Source organism: Eptatretus burgeri, chromosome 16 (genome assembly GCF_056783735.1).
Source record: "Eptatretus burgeri isolate ZD-2024b chromosome 16, Ebu_testis_v1, whole genome shotgun sequence".
Classification (NCBI taxonomy): domain Eukaryota; kingdom Metazoa; phylum Chordata; class Myxini; order Myxiniformes; family Myxinidae; genus Eptatretus; species Eptatretus burgeri.
This window is the reverse complement of record NC_140976.1, coordinates 14,784,202-14,803,645: the sequence shown is the minus strand read 5'-3', so window position 1 is coordinate 14,803,645 and position 19,444 is coordinate 14,784,202. Positions and strand designations below refer to the sequence as shown.

The following is a 19,444-nucleotide window of genomic DNA, read 5'->3' as shown; positions in this document are numbered from 1 at the left end:
AAAATGTTTAACCGTAACGGTCCTGTTCCTGAATGGAAATCGGACTCATAGAAATATGGCAAATATGAGAAATATCTCCCACCCCCCCTAATTCCAAACATGATTTAAGAGAAAATATCATTTTAATCTTACCTCGTACATCGACAAGCTCCAGATATAACGTTCCCATCGGTGTTAAGTAGGAGCCTGGTGTTGGCTTAGTGGTTAGGGTGGCAGCTTGGGATCCTAGGGTCCTGAGTTCAAGCCCCGTTGGCCGCTGAATTAATTCCCCAGGGGGTTGACTCAGCCTATCATCCTTCCGAGAACGGTGAAATGAGTACCAGTGTGTATACTGGTTGAGGGGCACTGCCTGAGCGACAGTCACGCTTCCAAGAAATTATAACTACCCCGGCAACTTAGCTAAGCTGCCATACGCAAGAAGAAGAAGATCGGTGTTAAGTATGAAGGGCTGGGTAAAATGCCTGTCTATGAACCTTCAGGCCTTTCATGGACCCACATCGTCAGAATGTTTCGCAGTATGGACTGTAAGATATCAACTTTTTGGACGAGTTGATTAGAAAGTTCTCCAAAACTTTCATTGTGCAGAGGTGCACCCTGTTCTTGCACCTATGTTACTGAGTATTTTCTGCTTCTTTAAAAGCTTAGTGAGTCATTTCATGCTACAATCATTATCTGACACATACGATACACATCCAGGGTGCCCCGATGAATTTCGTTAACAGGGGTTTCTCGCTTGTGCACTGAGCAATCTGGGGCGGATTACATCATTTTCGAAAGTTGTACATTGACTTCACTTAATTATGCCTTGCGGCCAGCTGAAGGTTGGAGGCATTATGTATTTGGATTGTCTGTTTGTGCATCCGTCTGTCCATCCATCTGTGCAAACGTCCATCTGTTATCAGTTTTGTGTTACCAAGGTAACAGTATGAACTACTGAAGGGATTTCAATTAAATTTGTCACAAGTATGGAATGTAATACAAAGATGAACTGGTTTGATTTTGGGTTAGAAAGGCCAAAGGTCTGAGGTCATGTGACCTTGAATTGAACATATTTGTTACCATGATAACTTGTGAACCACTGAAGGTATTTCAACCAAGCATGGGACAAGTATTGATGGTAATATACAAAGATGAAGTTATTACAATTTGGGTTCAAAAGATCAAAGGCCAAAGGACATGTTTCCTTTGATAATTATTTTGTCGACCATGACTCGAGTTAGGAATATCTGATGTTGTCTCTCTCTCTTACTTTTCTCTCATGTTCTCTCATTTTACCTTTAATTGACATCAAACTTAACCATGGGTTGATATCTAACATGGGCGGAGGCGTATCCATTGATGCATTTGCATCTAATTCAATTTTATACTTTTTTTTGCTGTTGGAATATATCATTGGACTTAAAAGATAACTTTTTGGCGATACAGTAAACCCTTAAATATCACGTGGGTTACATTCCTGGAAAATTCCGCGATATTCAAAACTGCGAGAGTTAAAACTAATTTCCTATGGTAAAAAGGGGGTTAAGTTCCTGGGCTTTGAGAAAATATAGAGGAAGGACGGCAGCAGCCAAATATAAGCACATCACAATTGAATTAAACATAAATTGCTTTAAGATGAAGTCTCCTGCTGTGTTGAAGCAGATTAAATTTACCGCCTCACCACCATTCCTCCAATATTCATCTCTTAAATCATTTTCCTTTGTAATCTGTCGATTTGTTTATTTGTTTCTGCAGCTTCGTAACCCAGTGAATAAATATAATTAAAAGAATCACTTTTGTCGATTGTTTGACACTTCGGCATCATTCCATTATTAACGCTGCATAAAAGTCTTGTGGTGTGAGATAACCAGCTCAAAAATCATAAAAGGTCAAAATTAAATCCTGCAATAACTAAATCGGTACATAAAGAGGTTGCTGCAATTGGTCAAAACCTGCGATGTGTAAGTGTTTACTGTATCTGTATAATCAGATCTATATTGTTGTGGGTGGGTGACACGGAGGAAACCACGAGGGAGGGACTGTCTCGGAGTCCTCTCCAGACTCACCAGAATTGCAGTCCGTCACACATGAATAACTTTGTGTCGCGGCGAGTCGCTAAACGACTGTGAATGCCAATAACTCGACCACGTGACTTAGAGTCCTCCATCTAATAAACCGTTTACCTCGGGTCAATGACCTCCTTACCTAGGAATGCGCTCTCAGTACGTACTTGTGTTAACCAGATTATCTACCGGATCAGGTGCAGCCGAGTGGAACTGCCAAGTACGTACCAGCTACGAAACATGTCTTTGGGGAGTAATGTCCCAGCTAAGCTAGGGTGCGGTCCATGCTGGACCCATGAAGGAAAAGACAAAAACGAGCTGGGAACATTTGTAAACAGCACATTTATTTAAAATCAGAATGCAAGGAATGTTATGTGGCACAGTAAATGGGGTTTATTGCAATGTACAGCAGGGAAAGTAAGAAATTTGTGGGGTGTGGCAAAAGGCAAAGAGTATTATAAAAATACACCCGTGCGGGAGTGACGGTCATCTCTGCGAGAAACAAGCATGAGTTCCTGTTACTAGGGTGTAGTGTTGTCGGGTCAGGAGGGATTTTTGGTCAACTTTGAAGTCACGTGACGTGAAAACGAAAGCGAATATCGAAAATCCGGCCTGACCAAATCTAGATATTGTCCCATAGATTCATATGCCACAATCAAATTCAAGATAACTTAAGAAATGTAAAGGATAGATTTTGAAAATCATCATTTTGCAACGACATGAAGCAGTTTTCGCAAAATTCAAAGTCACGTGACGTGTACGTATTCGAAGATATCGGTATTCTTTCGAATGGACATGAAAGACAAGGTCAGCTGCTATGCAATGACACCATTCACTAACTTTTACCATGCCCCGTAGAGAATATACAGCCTCCTGAAGGTAGGCCAGTTTTTGCAAAATTTGAAGTCACGTGATGCGAAAACAAAAGCGAATGTCGAAAATCCGTCCCAACCAAATTTAGATATTGTCCCATAGATTCATATGCCACAATCAAATTCAAGATTGCTTGAGAAATGTAGGAGGAGATAGAATTTGAAAATCGTCATTTTCGCATTTTTTGCCAACTTTGAAGTCACGTGACACGAAAACGAAAGCGAATATCGAAAATCCAGCCTGACCAAATTTAGATATTGTCCCATAGATTCATATGCTACAATCAAATTCAAGATCGCTTGAGAAATGGCAGAGGAGATAGAATTTGAAAATCGTCATTTTCGCAAATTCAAAGGCCTCGTGACCTTGACCTTGACCTTCGGTGACCTTGAAAGTCATACCATCGTGTACGTCTCATCGACCTCTATCAGGATCACGAATGACTAGATCTCCCGCTTTAACTTCATTGTGAACGGACGGACGGACGGACGGATCGAAGGACATCGACACCCATATTATTAGGTCATGCTCGAAGAGACGACCTAAAAAGGAGACACAGAGCAGAGTTATCCCATTATATCTTATACAGCATTACCTTATGCTATGATCGGCGCCATCTCACACAACACACACGCACACACGCACGCACACACACACACGCACACACACACACGCACACACACCCGAGGGAAATTATTGATAGCCCAGAGAGAATGAAGCAGATGAGGGTAAATGACCTCTCAATACCTGGTGCGGTCGGCAGACCAACGCAGCCCAGAACACTTAGGTAAGCGGAGGTGGGAGGAATACTGGGTGTGTCTGGAGTTTGGGACTGTGAGTGTAGTGTAACGTGGAGGTGCAGCATGGTGTGAGAGGAAAAATGTGAGGTGACATCAGTTCGGTTCACTCCTTTAATTCCTGCCCTTAAAAGAACACCCGTGTTGATGCTCTTTTGTGTGTCCTCAGTAGATGAGAGCGAGAGAGAGACAGACAGACAGACAGAGAGACGCACAGACACAGACAGACGGTAGAAAAAGATGCCCGAGTAGAAAATCCCTATCCTATCCATGTAAGAATCTGTATGTGTCGGTGTCTGTAACCAAATGAGGATCCCTTGCAATGGAGCGGCCCCGCCTCGTGGCAGCAGCGTGTGACACCCCCACCCCCCAATTGGTCATGGGGACTCGCGGCGCCTCTCGCTCTGTGCCGATGATCCACAAACTCGCTGACTGCTCTTCTCGGCATTCTCATCTGGTTCCGCTATTCCCTCTGCAGCACCATCGACAGCCCCTACCACGATTAGTGAGTGAATGGGAAAAAGAATGAACAGCAGTAGTGACGCACCAATGAAAATGGCGAAAAAGAACCTTGATCTGCTCTGCTCTGCCATTTTTATGGACCTGGACAAGGGGAGGTGCCGAGAATCAGATCAAAACGAGCTGTAGATGAAATCACGTTCTCCTATTGGGACATAACGGTCGAAGCCATGCCCCTCCAGGCCTCAAAGGTGAAAAATGGGTCATTTGTTCGCTGACCTTGTCATGTGTCGGAGCTCCGAGTTTGATATGGGGCCGTGGTCTTCGGACATGCTCTCCAGCCCCGAACAAGAGCTGGTCTTCATTCCAATGTGGAATTGTAGAGAAATCCCTGTGCTACCCATAGGTCCCTTCACAACCCGCAGCACATGTTCGTGCCTCGCGTTATGCTTTGAAAGAGGCAAACCCACATCTCCTCCAGGTCCCTTGAGACTACGGTGCGGATTTGAGGACCATGAGGCAGTTGCGGCGGTTGTCGAGTAGGGCGTCCTTGTTGTGACCGTAGTGAAAGATGGTGGCCATGTGGCGTTTGTAGCAAGTGATGATTGCCACGTGGCATCTGTAGCGAGATTGATGAATAAAGGTCACATGTAAATGTGAGTTGTTACTGTTTTTATTAGTTGTATGAAGTGGTTGTGGTGATTGAGGTATGGTTTGGTGAGAGAATTGAAGGTCTGAGGTGGAATGGCCGTTGGGAATTGGCACACAGTTTTGAATGGAGAATTGGCACACAAATTCCAAAGGACCGACGATGTATCGGTGCACCAAGCCGCGGGATGCGCTCGCAGTGCGAACATACTGGAGACGCTCGCAGCGTATTTGCTTATTTCCAAATGATTGGCATGCGTGCTTGCTTGCATGTTTCGTGTAAAAGAAAGAGGTGTATCAAAGAAAAAGTAAAGGTTAAGAAGATATATGAGACCTAACTACAAGAGTCCCACGCAACGCATCTTTCCCCTTTTACCCACTAGACATGTGGAAGGGACTAACTAAGACACATATGATTGAAATAGCTGCCTTGGGATCGCTGTACGTTGTGTGCCATTGCCTTGGAGACATGTGGTTTTACAGATGGTTAGGGTGGTTTTACATGCCTGGTGTTCGCGTAATGGTTCGGGTGGTGGGCTTGGGTTCCTCGGATCCTGAGTTCAAATCCCACTTTGCTGTTGAATTAATACCATGTGGGGTTGACTCTGCCTGTCATCCTTCTGAGGTCGGCAAAATGAGTGCCAGCTTGCTGGTATACTGTGTTGGAGTAGTGACCCATCCAAGATTGTGCCCAATAGCTAAAGAGACTGCTTAGGCAGCACCAACACTCTGCACAGAGTATGGTCCCAATGGATGGATGGATGGTTTTACAGAGCCACAACAATATAATAAGATCTGTTGGTTGTTTGTCAGTTTCGCATCTCCTCCCAAACCACGGGTTTCAAAAAGTTGAAAATGGTACCATGTTGATCGCCAAGAACCCAGGCAGTGCAGCATGAAGAGAAATTTGATTTAGACAAAACATTTTCATTATTCGCAATCGATAAATGCCCAGACAAAGAAAGCATGAACTAAGCTTTGTGAGGCTTGGTAACAAGGCGTGAGAGGCTGCTGATTGGCTGTGTGAGGCCAGTTGCAATGTTATTGGCTCTTGGCAAGTGACGTCGATACACCATTACTATACCCATTTTGCCCATTCTTCGAATTTCAAATTTACAAAAAAATTGAACTACAAGCAATGCAGCAAAATTATTTTGTGCCCACTACAAGACACTGGGTACCCACAGCGAGTATCCAAAATTTGGTGGCGATTGGCCAAACTGTTCTCAATTATTTGATCTTCAGACATAAATACAGCGAATTGCTGAATTTTATTGTGATTTTTCTTTGAGGTGGGGTTTATCATTGTTATTTATCCATACAGGGTATATTGATTCTGTCATAGAGATATTGAATGGAGTTATATTCAGCGAAATAATGGAGCATTTTTCTTGAGCTTTTTCTCCCAAGGTATAGGTAGTTGACAGAAAAATGGAAACACCTGGGAAAATGGGGGACACCAAGTATATTTGAAAGTAACGGCTTCCACATAGGTGTGGCCCATGTGTTAATTAAAGAGCAGGTTGCGGGTCACCAACACGTTCTGAAAATTTATCAATATGATTATATGTGCATTAAATCGTTCGATGCAAACTATTGTGGTTGCCTAACTATTGGGAAAACTAATGAAATTTAACTCCGAAGTTGTTATTTCTCGAGGCTGTTGAAAAAAACAGCCGCGTGCCATATATGGATGGTGACGTCACGTTCTCCAAAACAAAGCGGACGCTCACTCGCTCATTGAAGAAGTGTCCAGTTGAGCGGGCCATTCTTTCACTTTTTTTGAGCTTGCAACTGTCTATATTGTTACGGAAATGGCTCTTACGGGAATACTAAATATAGAATTAGCTCAGTTCCCCCATTAAATTCATGTATAGATAGGTTGTGTGGTATAAGGGACGATATGTGTGTGTCGGGAGGTGTAACAGACTGTTTTTGTGTTCGTGCTATGGTGGTGAAACGAGAGATCGCTATTATTCCTCCCTCATTCCGGAATAGGCCCCTCCCAGTCGGCTGAGAGGAGTGGCCTCGAGCGAGGGGTGTGGCCTGGACAGGAAGTGACGTGAAGGGGAGGAGCCTTTGGTCAGGGAGTCGCCGAGACAGACGTGTGTCGAAGGAGCTCGCGTGTCGAGGCGAGAGAGAAAAGAAAAAGGCAGTGGTGAATCGACCGGCAGAGAAAGCGGAACTGCACATCGATTCACCTCACGACTCGAAGGATAAAAGAAAAGGGGACGAAAGGAGTGCTGTGTGTGAGGAACGGCCGGGTTGTCGAGGCGTGCTCGGAGTCGCTTCGAGGCGAGCGAACGAAGGAGGCACCGTGTTGGGTCTGCCGGAGAGACGCTGAACCGACCTGCACGTCGGTGATTCGACCGAGAGAGGAACTGAGGGGACGAAGCGGGAGTCGGGCTTCGAGGCGGGAAAGCCGTAGAGGATACGCCGGAGCGTCTGACGGTCCTTGCTCACCTCACGGCTCGACACGTTGTGATCCACCTGCGGAACTCGGACCTCGACTGGGACCTTGTATGAAGAACAGGCCAGACCGGGATTCGTGTGCTGAAGCCTGGAGAGAGATCGGCGATCTCGCATCGTCGACGTGGCGCGGAGCCGGAGCGCGCTGAGGAGAACCACGCACGCGGTGACTTGGGCGGGAGCTGGAGTGCTGCGCCGCCATTTCTTGCTGCGCGGGAGTTCGAGTGGGAGTTCGAACCCATGGAAACCCGCTGGTTTTTACGAGCGACCTTCATGCTTTTGGGACACGGTGCTCTCATCCATGAGCCATCACCAAGTACTCTGTCTTGTCCTGCATGCATGTTTGTTTGCACGTGTTGTATAAGGCATATTTCGTAGTAATCCCCTCGAAACCTTTTAGCCGTGGTTCCCTAGTTAAGAACGGGTTGATTGTTAATAAAACCAATGTCGTGTTATTGCTTGTGTTGTGATCCCTGATGTCCCCAATAAATCTGGTTAATTCTGATGAATTTGCCACTATGGATTAATGCGTGTCGCGTCGAGCAATTATCCGTTCGATTGGCATACAAGACCAAAATGGTTACAGACTGGTTGACTCCGCTCGGTCACTGACAAAGCCAGTCTGTAACTCGGGGTTCTATCTCCCCAACTGGTAAGGTACAGGATTACGTTGGTATCACGATTAAAGACGCGTGACCCGAGGCCTGTACCGAGTCGGCTGGCGTTATAGTCTCCCGGAGACGGTTGTGGCGAGAGTGGCACCATGGACCGGGTCAGATTCCCGCCACCCCGGATCCGCAACAACTGGTCGTCAGGAGTGGGATGACGAACTCTCTGCTTCCACCTCCATAAATTTGCAGAACACCGATTGTGTTAACAATTGGTCGTGATTTTATGCTTGAACGGATCGGAGGAAAAATTTGCAAATTATAAAGAAAATGGAGTCGCAAAATAGCGGTGCGGCTCCATCTCGGCGCGACACGGAGCGGGAGTGGGCTAACTATAGCGCAACGAGCCACAAGGCGCGAAGGAAACGCTCCCGCCCACCGATTCAGACCACGTGGTCACGGCATGTGCCATGGCAGGCGTGGAAGGATGACGACGCGAACATTGGCAAGCTTCAGGCACAATTGGGGGATGTCTTGGAAAAGTTGAAGCGCTATGAAGACTATATCGAGGAGGTGCAAAGTGGAGTGGACAAGTCACAACGGCATGCAGACGAGCTTCAGCAAAATTACGTGTACGGGGGGGGGGGGGGGGACACAGCGTTTGGACGATTTACTGGAACGAATTCGGTGGCAAAAACATAACTTAGCCAACAGAGTCGACAAACTATGTGGAAAAAAGAATTTGGTAGTCTTTTATGCCCGTCAGTTGGAATATGCAAAGAGCAAAATGAATAAAAGAATAGAGGAAGAGCAAATTAGTAATTCCCGGGATAGAGAGAACTTAGAAGGAGAATGGAAAACGAAGCTGGAAACGGAAAAACGGGAGCACGATGTGGGATTGAAACTACTGAAGCGAGAGGTAGAAGAAGGCATTCGGAAAAGAGAAAGCCTAGAAAAGGAGAGGGACATCTGGAGCAAGGGAAGGAAGAATGGTTGGAAAAGTCAAAACAGTTCGAAGAACTACAGGAAGAAATGAGGGAGGAAGGAGAAAGGAAAACAAAGCTAGAAATGGAAAAACGCAAACAAGATGGGGAATTGGAACTACTGAAGCGAGAGGTAAGGGCAGGCCAGTTTAAATGAGAAACCCTGGAAGGGGAGATAAGAATGGGAAAGGAATGGCAGAAAAAAACTAAAGGAATACAGTAAGAAAAGGGACGAATTGAGGATGGAAGCATTGGAAAGGGAGGCGGAGATGAGCAAGATAATGGGTGAAATGAGTGAGGAAGCATGCAAAGTGAGAGAGGAATTATGGAAAAACGCTTCTGAGTTACAGGAACATCAAGACAAAGAGACAAGACGAGCAGAGGATCTTGAGAGAGGAAAGAGCGAGAACGGAGGATGAAACGTTAAGGGACCACACTGAGCAAATCAAACAGTTGGAAGCCAAAGCAAGGTTGGAGTGTGTGGAAATGAGAATGGAATTAGAAAAGAAAGCTTCTTAGTTACAGAAATACCAAAACAAAGAGACGGAATTACAAAACGAGATGAGAATGTTGGAAGAAGAAAGAACGACAGCAGAGAATGAAACGTTAAGAAACCACACTGTGCAGATCGAACAGCTCGAAGCCAAAGCAAGACTAAAGAATGAAATGCAAGAAAGAGTACTGAAAGAACAAGGAATAAAGCAGGAGAAGGAAATCAGCCAACTGAAGGAAACAACGAGATTGCAGAATGAGGAACAAGAGAGACAGTGGAATAAAAAACAAAAAGAGTATGAATTGGAGGTTGACCAAATGAAAGAAAAAGCAAGGATGGAGTACGAGGAGATAGTGAAAGAACAAGGAATGAAGCAGGAAAGGGAAATCAGCCAATTGAAGGAATCAATGAGATTGGAGAAGGAAGAACACGAGAGACAGTGGGATGAGAAGCAAAAAGAACAAGGAATGAAGCAGGAAAGGGAGATCAACAAATTGAAGGAAACGACGAGATTGGAGAAGGAAGAACAAGAGAGACAGTGGGATAAGAAACAAAAAGAACAAGGAATGAAACAAAAAGAAAGACAAGAACAACTGTAGGAGAAAGCAAGGTTGAAGTACGCGGAGATAATGAAAGAACGACGAATGAAACGGGAAAAGGAGCTCGGCCAATTGAAGGAAACTGAGATTGGAGAATGAGGAACAAGAGAGACGGTGGAGGAGGAAACAAAAACAATATGAATTCGAAATTAACCAACTAAAGGAGAGAGCAAAGTTGGACTCCAGGGAGATGGAAAAACTCCGGAAAGATAATGAACAACTCAAATGGCTCAGAGAGGAAGAACGACTCAAATGGAAAAGAAAATGGAGCCAGGAAGTAGAACAGGACAATAATGTGGGATGTGTGACATCACCACAGGGAGTAATGTTAGTGGTACGGACCTTGATTGACATCACTCGTCGGATGAAACAACAATTAGAGCAAACCCTGGTGATTGAGACATTGAGGGAGCATGCGGGGTTGTTGACAAGTGAGATACATTTTGAGCAGGTCCAGCGTGTGGAGCTGACAGCCCCAGAGGAGAGTGGCGAACCGATGATGAGCAACCTGCTGGAGAGAAGCGACCGGACAGAGGTGACTCTGGAACGAAGCAGGTACGTGGGTACATGCATACATGGTGCGGACGATGAGCTTAGGGTAGAAATTGAATTTTATGTTAACAAAGAGACTCTGTCCGATGGGGTGCACGTATGCGTGCCCCCTGAATGTGTGTGTGGAGTGCCTGTGAATGAATGCTGTGAGCCCACAGTCCAGACTACAGCACCGGTATGTGTTGCCGAGGCCGAAGTGTCTGTGAGTACTCACCTGGCGGTCAAGAATGTAACCCTGGAATGCAAGGCAGTTGGTCAGTACACAGGCAAGTTTGAAGGTGTGGAAGGTCAACACATAACCTTGGGATGTGTGCAGCCTGCTGTGAGTGGGAGTCCTGAGCATGGAATGAGTGGTGACATAGGAAATAGGTTTGAGGTGCAAGAGGAAATAGAAATGCCACCAAGACAGAACTTGAGCCAGGGGACGGAACCCATAATGGACAGCTCCGCATGGGTTCTTACAAAGTTAGAGGTGCTGCATCCAGGAGCAGTTTTAGATTGGATTTTAGAAATCCAATTTAGAAATTGTATTTTAATTTCTCTATCAGCCTCACAGGAACTTTGGAGTGGAGTGCAGATGAGTGCCAGGCGGCACTGGCGTGTGTCACTTGGTCTTTGGACCTTTCTGAGCACACGAGTGGTTTGGCTAGCTGAGTGGGGTTTATCTGTCTTCAGGGAGTTATGGAGAAGAGGGGGAGGTCATTCCACCGATTGGGGTTTACCTGACTTCTGTGAACCCTGGAGAAGAGGGGGAGGTCATTCCACCGATTGGGGTTTGCCTGACTTCCGCGAACCCTGGAGAAAAGGAGGGGGTACATCACGGCCCCCATTGAGGCGTGGCTCCTTTGAGCCGTGGCGGAAAGGTGGCCGGGTCATGTAATGGGTAATGAGGGATTCATTCCCTCACCCCCCTTCCAATGAGCCAAAGAAGTAGGCTTATGGGGATGTGAAAATCTTGATTGGAGGTATTACCAGAAGTGATTGCAAGATTGAGAGATGACAGAAGGCATAAGAGTGGCACGAGTGGATTTGGGTGATTATTTAAAAAAGTGGTGGAGACATTACAGGCAGAGCGTTAAACGCACCTGAAACAAGTGGATGACAAAGGGTGGCTTGTTTGAGGAAGGATTGAAATGCCTGGTTAGAACCATGCAGAGGTTCATGGGACTTGTGAAGAGATTTTGATATCTGGTTTAAACTTTTGGAAATAAACGATTTGGGCAGTATGCAGGAGGCCAGCGGACGATGGACGTAGTGACAAATTAATTGGGGTTTGATGAAAAAGTATACCAGTTAAATTTGATGACCAAGTGGTATCCGAGGGACAGGTGTGTTTTTGCTTTCACATAAACGTGAAAGGTGTTGGATGGTGTTGTGGACTGGGTGTGCGGCACTGTGGAATGAATGACGAAAAAGTTTGGGTGAATGGCGTGATTGTGCAGATGGGGAGGGTGAGTGCGAACGACGTGCCCTGTCGGTGGGAGTCTCTTAACCAGGTTGGTGTGGGTTAGGGAGACTTAGAGGATTCGTCATGGATTCTGGCTGCTGTTCCATTGTGCAGGCGGACTGCGAGGGGTAGGTGCAGGCCAAGGTATGAGGATACTGGTTGGTAGTGTGACATGGTATGGGAAGTTGGTGAGTCGGGAAGCAGGGCAGCAGGGCTTTGAGGGTTCCTGGCAGGTGAAGGCTGTCAGAGGTGCCAGGAGAGCACGGTAGGTTCAGTGCTATGGGAGCACGGTGTCGGTGCTATGAGAGCACTTGGTATGGGTGCTATGAGAGCACAGTATAGGTGCTACGAGGGCACAGTGTGGGGGCTAGAGAGAGCCACCCCTTCGTTAGGAGCACCAGAAGCACAATCAGGTGAACCCCAAGGTCGCTGGGTGTCCTCCACCTCCGATTGGAAGCAGGCAAAGAGGCCTAGTAGTAGTCACACTCCCCAGCCAGCGAGTTATGCCTGGCACCACCAAATGGAAAAAGACGAAGAAGGGCCTTGCCCAGGTTTAATAGAATGGAACAGTGTGCCAGGTTGGGAAAGATGGGTCATTAGGATCATTCTGGCCATGGCAGGGTTTGTTGCGTTGTCTGGAGCTAAAAGTGGATGGTTGGGTTCGATGGACTCTCCTCCACACCATTCATGTGTGACACCTGGTGCGAGTAGTGTTGATGGGAGAAATTGTTGGCAAGGGCCAGGCTCGGTCACCCTCTCCAAGTGCCAGAGAGGCCACCAGTATGTCATGAGCACGCATCCACGAAGATAACAGTTGAGTAAGAAACACACCATCCTGTCTGTAAAAGAAAAGAAAAAAAGAGAAAAAAAGGGGGAGAACCGAACCAAAACAAGTCAGGCAAGGAAGGTTAAGGGTACACTCCATCTCCCCTAGTCGAAGGTCATCACACCCATTTGCGACCTCAAGAACGCCTCCGAACTGCATTTGTTTACCATCGATATCACCATGCCACCACTGCTGTGTCATCTGCTGTCCAACGCAGGGCTTGTTGCCTGCTACTGCTTGTGAGTAGGCCATATGGGCCAAAGCATTTATGTGTGCCATTGAGGCCAAAGTGCTTTTGTGGGCCGTTGCGGCCGAAGATTTACACCATTTTGTGGGCTCAGTGAGCCGAAGGACTCTTTGTGAGATTAGGCCACTGGGCCGACTGAACTCACCTGGTGAGAGGCCAATAAGGCCACGAAGTGAGGAAACCCTCAGGGGTGAATGGACAACATTGCCGGGAGGGGGCATGAAGGAGCGAACACGTGAAAGAACTTTGAATGTTCTACTCCTATGCAAATGTGGTGTTAAAAGTAAATTTGAATGCCCTCCCGTTCAAATCCATAATTAGAATGTTAAGTAGTGTGCATAGAGTGTGAATTTGTTTGTTAGATTTGTGACCCAACGCACTAGGATAGGGAGATGCCAATCTTACTGTGACACTTTGATTTTTGGAGTTAAGTGCTTCCCATGTTGTGGGTTGGAGTAAATGGGAGATCTGTGCTGCACATTAGACAGGGCCATTGCCGTGGGCTGCCCCAGATGGAGGCTCGGAGAGCCTCGGGAGAAAGGTGGGGGTAGTGTTACGGAAATGGCCCTTACGGGAATACTAAATATAGAATTAGCTCAGTTCCCCCATTAAATTCATGTGTAGATAGGTTGTGTGGTATAAGGGACGATATGTGTGTGTCGGGAGGTGTAACAGACTGTTTTTGTGTTCGTGCTATGGTGGTGAAACGAGAGATCGCTATTATTCCTCCCTCATTCCGGAATAGGCCCCTCCCAGTGGGCTGAGAGGAGTGGCCTCGAGCGAGGGGTGTGGCCTGGACAGGAAGTGACGTGAAGGGGAGGAGCCTTTGGTCATGGAGTCGCCGAGACAGATGTGTGTCGAAGGAGCTCGCGTGTCGCGGAGAGAGAGAAAATAAAAAGGCAGTGGTGAATCGGCCGGCAGAGAAAGCGGAACCTGCACATCGATTCACTTCACGACTCGAAGGAGAAAAGAAAAGGGGACGAAAGGAGTGCTGTGTGTGAGGAACGGCCGGGTTCTCGAGGCGTGCTCGGAGTCGCTTCAAAACGAGCGAACGAAGGAGGCACCGTGTTGGGTCTGCCGGGAGAGACGCTGAACCGACCTGCATGTCGGTGATTCGACCGAGAGAGGAACTGAGGGGACGAAGCGGGAGTCGGGCTTCGAGGCGGGAAGGCCGGAGGGATACGCCGGAGCGTCTGACGGTCCTTGCTCACCTCATGGCTCGACACGTTGTGATCCGCCTGCGGAACTCGGACCTCGACTGGGACCTTGTATGGAGAACAGGCCAGGTCGGGATTCGTGTGCTGAACCCTGGAGAGAGATCGGCGATCTCGCATCGTCGACGTGGTGCGGAGCCGGAGCGCGCTGAGGCGAACCACGCACGTGGTGACTTGGGCGCGAGCTGGAGTGCTGCGCCGCCATTTCTTGCTGCGCGGCACGTTCGAGCGGGAGTTCGAACCCGTGGAAACCCGCTGGTTTTTACGAGCGACCTTCGTGCTTTTAGGACACGGTGCTCTCGTCCATGAGGCATCACCAAGTACTCTGTCTTGTCCTGCATGCATGTTTGTTTGCACGTGTTGTATAAGGCATATTTCGTAGTAATCCCCTCAAAACCTTTTAGCCGTGGTTCCCTAGTTAATAACTGGTTGATTGTTAATAAAACCACTGTCGTGTTATTGCTTGTGTTGTGATCCCTGATGTCCCCAATAAATCTGGTTAATTCTGATGAAGTTGCCGCTATGGATTAATGCGTGTCGCGTCGAGGAACGATCCGTTCGATTGGCATACAAGACCAAAATGGTTACAGACTGGTAGACTCCGCTCGGTCACTGACAAAGCCAGTCTGTAACTCGGGGTTCTATCTCCCCAACTGTTAAGGTACAGGATTATGTTGGTATCACGATTAAAGACGCGTGACCCGAGGCCTGTGCCAAACCGGCCGGCGTTATCGACTCCTGGAGACGGTTGTGGCGAGAGTGGCACCAGGGACCGGGTCAGATTCCCGCCACCCCAGATCCGCAACAATATTATCCTTTTTTATTTTGAATTATTGTAGAACAAAGTTATTTGGATATTTGTACATCATGCCTCGTACGTGTGTCGTCATGTTTTGCAAAAATGGCTGCAAAACGGGTAATCGCTCCCACCGATTCCCGAAGGAATCAAACATTCGCCGACAGTGGATAAGATTTGTACAAACAAAATGGGAGAATTTTCCCCCAAAGAAAACGGGTAAAGAGGACCCTTTGGATAGACTTGTCATTTGTGGTGACCATTTCACAACCGAGGATTACGAAGGCATAAACACATCTGATCACCACTCTGTGAATATGAGTTGTTGGTTGACAAGTTCTCCAGATACTGCTCTGTCACAGATTCAATTGTTGAGTTTAAGTGAGAAAAACCTTGAAATGTATTCTTAAAGAGTACATGGAAAAACACATAAATAAACTCTGAAAAACACAAGCATGAAAATATTTCTCAACAAATCAACTTATTGTTGATTAAATTTCTTTTTTAACAGCATCAGCAAATTGGGCTATTTCATTTCAATTGTAAAAAATTGATCAATTTTCCACTTTTTTTTTTTCTAAATTTGGTAGAATATTTCCCAATGAGGCTAAACATGTTTTGGTATTTATATGCCACAACAGAATCTTGAAAGTTGGGGTTTGTTCTAACTGTTCACTTTCACTGGGGTCAAGCTCAGCTGTCAGAAAGACTTCAACGCCAAGGCTACGGTGTATAATATATTTGGGTCCATTATTGATTCATTCTATTTCTGACTCTTGAGTGACTGGAGGGTTAAAAATTATTATATCAAGTCACAGACGAATCAAACTTTACATTATTTTATGCATCGAACAAGAAAATGAAAATCTACAAAGAAATCTGTCTGGTGGAGTCTGTCAGTGTGAACTGCCGGACAGTCAGTCCTGCCACTTGTACACAAAATAGGTCGTTTTCTGGCACTTGCAAGTGGCTCAAATTTATATGGCTCAGGGCCAGAAACTCCATAGTATAAATTCCCATCATCCTCCGACTCGTCCTCGGCAATATCGGAATGAAAACACTCAATTTCATCGCCGCTGAAATCACTCTCTGATTCGCATCTCGCCATTGTTCACACGCTGGTTCCGAATGTTCACGTTTTCGGAGAACATGACATCATAGCATCTTCGGTAAATTCTGGTCTGTTTTTCGATTACTGGCAAAAGTTTTGACTTAAAAGTAAATTTTAGCATATTTTGAGTTTCAAATGTAAGAAAATAATTGCCCAACGATTATTAATGTGATTATAACCTTCGAATCACGCGGTCATCAGCGACCCAAAATCTGCTCTTTAAGCAAATAATATCCCAGTATGCTTCGGGGGATGAATAAAAAAATGATATGCAGGCCCTGTTGCCTATATCGTATTTTCTTGTGCATAAACGGCACTTTTTTATCAGCAAAGAAGGTAAAAGTTGAGGGTGCGGTTAATGCATGGGTGTTGGAAAAAAAATCAGTCTTAAAAAGATCAATGCTGAATTTCAATTGTATTCCAAATTAACACTTTTTTTTAGCAGTCGGAACTGCTGTTTAGCTCAATTCCACCATTAAAATTTTGAAAATCAGTTGAGGTTCAGAGTATGTACAGTGTTTTATTAACCGTGCGTGGAAATTAAATTAAGTCACGCTTGGAAATGTTTCAGAGATGCCCGGAGACACCCGGAGTTTCGGTGCCTGGCGTATATAGAACCACGCGGCTCTGAAAACACCATTAAACACTAAAGAAGAAGAACACTTGGTCTTGAATCAAAAGAAGAATTATTCACAATAGCTAGAGTCTAATAATGGAGCACTCACTTCAAATAAGCTTGTGCACAATGTGACGATCAGTATTACTGGTCACGAGAAAGAACGATTCGCCATCATGCTCGCCTGCACCACAGATGGTGGCAAGCTTCCCACTATGTCGTGTTGAAGAGGAATACGATGCCCAAAGGCATGTGTCCAGCTGGCATCATTGTTCATGTGCAGCAGAATGGGTGGATAGATGAGGGACTGCTCCAGGTCTTGGTTCACACAGTCTGGAGTAGTAGGCCGGATGGCGGTCTCTCCCGACGATGGAGTATGCTCGCCCTGGATGCGTTCAGTTATCACAAGACCGATGACACCAAAGCACTGCTCCTTCGGACCAACACTGATGTCCTTATCATCCCAGGTGGGATGACATCGCTCCTGCAGCCCCTCGATGTGTCCATCAACAAGCGGTTCAAAGACTGGCTATGTCGCTGCTGGTCTGACTGGAAAATGAGTGGGGAGAATACCTACACCAAGAGTGGGAGGATGAGAAAGGTCGACCTTTCGACGATCTGCAGTTGGATCTGTGGTGTTTAGCCTCATTGTACATTATATAAAATACACTGTATCATGTGTGCTGTGGATGACGCCATGATGTCATCACGAGGACAGAGGAGAAGTGGTTGATGCCGAGAGTGATGGATTGAACGGATCACTCTTGACGTTCCTTGGCGTTGTGGCATTTCTCCTGCTTCCTTCATATTGCAGATTACAACAGGATTGTCAAGGTGTGGGAGGAAATACTGTCGGACATCATCAAGCGAGCATTTCTGAAATTCTGCATCTCCAACAACAATGGATGGCACAGAGGGCGACATCATTTGGGAGGAAGAGGCTGCAAATGACAGTGACGTGGACAGCGACGGGGATTTGCTTTACTCACAGTCAGACAAGGAGTTAACGTGCCGTCTTCGAGGAAAGCATTGATGGGGATTTCCTCGGGTTTAGCTGAAAAACTTCATCAAATCCAAACAGCCCTTTTCAGGGTCACAAATCCACAAGAAATATGTGTGATACCGGTATGCATCCCTTTTCTTCCTTTTTCTAGTAACAAAAAAAATCCTCTTTGTAATATTAAAAAATAAGAAAGAAAAATAAAAACTTATTGATGTCCTCTCCTCTCTTCAACTTCTTGAAAATGAGAATAAGACTTCGATGAAATTAAGCGGACATGGAAGTAAGCATGTTGATACCTTCATCACTTTGTTCCATACAAAGATAATGTACAAACATATTTAGATCTAGATCAGAAAATAAAATGATCAATATATTCATTTCTTTTGAGGGTGAAAAACAGGGGTGTGGTTAATACACGGCCATGGTTTATACACCAGAAAATACGGTAATTATGGCTAGCATGGCTGCAAGAGGAGACTTCAGCGACTTTGGAAAGAGGGGTGATTGTTGGGTCACGTTTGGCAGGAGCTTCATTGAAAAAGACAGCTTAACTTGCTGATGTTTCACAAGCAATGGTGTCTAAAGTGATGTCGGCATGGAACTCCGAGGGAAAGATATCAGCAAAGGGAAACAGTGGGTTGAAGCATATACTCCAGGATCATGATATCCTTGCATTAATTTGAAGTGCACGGCAAAGCAGGCGAGCAACTACAGATCAATTGACTGCAAATTTTAACTTGTGGCATGAGCAGCCAGTTTCATCAAAAACGTTCTGCTGAGAACTCCTCAGAGAATGCTATAACAGTCGGGCTGCAGTTCACAAACCACTCATCACACCTGACAATGCATGTTTGCGAGTCCAGTGGTGCAAAGAGCACAGTCAATGGACTACCGAGCAGTGGAGGAATGTGATATGGTCAGATGAATCATCCTTCACCACGTTCTTGACAAATGGATGAATGCACGTGTGGCGCCAACCTAAATAACTCTACAACCCTGAGTGCTTGGTTCCAATAGTGAAGTGTTCTGGTGGTTCTGTAATGTTGTGGGGTGCATTTTCCTGGCATGCTTTGGGTGCAGTCATTCCCTTAGAAGGCAAGGTCAATGCCAATCACTACTTAATGGTACTGAGTGATCATCTTCACTCCATGTTGCAGCATTTCTTTCCTGCCGGGAGGGGTGTCTTCCAGGATGACAATGCCCCCACCGACAGAGCACATGTGGTCTCCCAAAGGTTTGATGAGCATGACACTGATGTTATCCATACGTCATGGCCTTTTCAGTCACCAGAACTGAACCCAATCGAGCATTTGTAGGATATTTTGGAATGACGCCTGAGACAGCGTTTTCCATCTCCATCAAACAGGTGTGAGTTGATTGACTTTCTCATGGAAGAATGGTGCCGCATCCCTCCTGCAAAATTCCAGACGCTGGTCGACTCTATGCCACTGGCCACATGTACAGGCCGTAGTGGCCACTTGTGGCCCAAAGCCCTATTTCGTGAGTTTACATTGTTGTGTCCATGTTTTCTGTCCATTAACTGTATCTATTAGATGTGAAATGTGATGGTGGCATAAAAGAAACATTCAAGAACGAGAACAGCACTCAGTAGAGCACAAACCTCCGCCAGGCTAAGCAGTTTACATTTTGTATCCCACTGA

General features: G+C 46.0%; 1 protein-coding gene across 2 annotated transcripts in view; it reads left to right on the top strand.

Annotated features, from left to right (window-relative positions):
* Positions 1-19,444, top strand: part of LOC147010573 (uncharacterized) — a 78,177-nt gene that overhangs the window by 46,317 nt on the left and 12,416 nt on the right. The window contains exons 11-13 of one of the 2 annotated variants that reach the window (XM_085858827.1): positions 10,423-10,526; positions 18,941-19,017; positions 19,150-19,283. The exons of the other annotated variant lie outside the window; for it this stretch is intronic. Of the exons in view, the coding sequence (XP_085714953.1) occupies positions 10,423-10,526; positions 18,941-19,017; positions 19,150-19,283 (315 nt within the window). The remainder of the gene's footprint in view (positions 1-10,422; positions 10,527-18,940; positions 19,018-19,149; positions 19,284-19,444) is intronic. 2 annotated transcript variants of the gene reach the window in all.